General features: G+C 53.7%; 1 protein-coding gene across 1 annotated transcript in view; it reads right to left on the reverse strand.

Annotated features, from left to right (window-relative positions):
• Nucleotides 1-710: 710 nt before the first annotated feature.
• Nucleotides 711-1,458, reverse strand: part of SLC2A6 (solute carrier family 2 (facilitated glucose transporter), member 6) — a gene marked incomplete at its 5' end in the record, with an annotated part of 4,512 nt that continues 3,764 nt past the window's right edge. The window contains 3 exon segments of the mRNA XM_009695200.1: nt 711-866; nt 955-1,100; nt 1,408-1,458. The exon segment at nt 1,408-1,458 is cut by the window's right edge and continues 27 nt beyond it. Coding sequence (XP_009693502.1) covers nt 711-866; nt 955-1,100; nt 1,408-1,458 — 353 coding nt within the window.

Raw genomic sequence — 1,458 nt, forward strand, 5'->3', positions numbered from 1 at the left:
TTCCTGTTCTCCGTTTTGTCCTGGATTTTCTTTGTGAAGTGTATTTGGTCTTGTTCGTTAGGCTTCTAGTGTAATGTGTGTTTTTAGAGCAATAAAACGTGGCAGCTTTTTGTACAAAATGTCTGGCTTTGCCTCTTTCACAGTCCTTAAGTACATGAGACTCATCCGGGAAGCTGCGGGCTGCTGTGGTCCCCTTGGCACGGTCCTGGTCTGCCTCTCCCATCCCACCTGCCTGCAGCTCCCTTCTCTGCAAATCAAGGCAACGTCTTGCAGTTGAAGGCAAAACTGTTTTATTCATGCAACTATATGATGAACTTTTGCCAAAACAGCTACAGCTGTTAACTCTGTTCCAGCCAAACCCTCAGGCTGCTTTGGTGGCTGCTGAGCGAAGGATGTGCATGGTCTCTTGTCCGCAGCCTCACCTTTTATTTTCCAGGACATCTTTATCTCCAGCCCAGCGCTGGTTACCTGGTCCCATACCTGGGGTTGACATGTTGCCCAGAGAGTAACAGGTAGTGTTGAATGACGGGAAGGTAAAGTTCCAGTTGGCAACTTCTACATCCAAAGCGAGATGGTCATTGCCACCCATTCCTCTCCCATTGCCTTCGCTGAGAGCTCCAGCCTCTACCTCCAGCAGCATGACAGTTTTCTTTGTTGCCCTTAAGCATGTGGACTGGTAGCCTGGCATGGCTGGCAGATGATGGCAGCTCCTACCTCATGAATGACCTCCGGCCAGTCCTGAAGAAGGCCTCAATCTGTTCCAGGGACCTCCCTTTGGTTTCTGGAACGCAGCAGCCTGTGAATAAGATGTTCCCAGCACAGATGACAGCAAAGAATAGGAACGGCACCTCGAGGCCGAAGGCTTCCTGGAAGGTGGGACAGAAAACAGATGTGAGCTGGTGCAGAGAGGGTCCGAGGAGGGGCGGCCTGACACCCTCCCGGGGCAGTACCCACCACGACCCGGAGGAAGAACTGGGTCAGGGTGAAGGCTGTCAGCCAGCTCACGACGACACAGAGGCCCGAGGCCACCCCACGGGCTTTCAGAGGGAGGATCTCCGACATCAGCAGCCAGGTGATGGGGCCCCAGCCCATGGCATAACCTGCAGGAGAGGAGGTGTAAGGTGAGGCTGTTGAGGCTTCGAAGCCCACTAAGGAGTGCGGAAGGGCCTTAAGCAATCCTGCCCTGCTCCCCATCAATCATCATTCCCCCCATTCATGCTCTCTCTGTTCTCAAAGTGACTTCAGCTGCCATCTTTCTTGGTCTTCCAGGGACAACTGCTTTCCTTTCAACTGCAAGCCCAATCTCCTTGCTCCATGTCACCCTGCCTTGGATGAGAAACGTCCACCCAGGCTGGTACCCAGCCCTGTGCTGTGGGTCCTGGGCACGGTCTCGCTCTCTGCACCTACCCATGATGAAGAACATGGTTGCCAGGAGCGGGATGAGGGTGATGTAGTTTG

This window comes from Cariama cristata, unplaced genomic scaffold (assembly GCF_000690535.1).
Source record: "Cariama cristata isolate BGI_N322 unplaced genomic scaffold, ASM69053v1 scaffold17642, whole genome shotgun sequence".
NCBI lineage: Eukaryota > Metazoa > Chordata > Aves > Cariamiformes > Cariamidae > Cariama > Cariama cristata.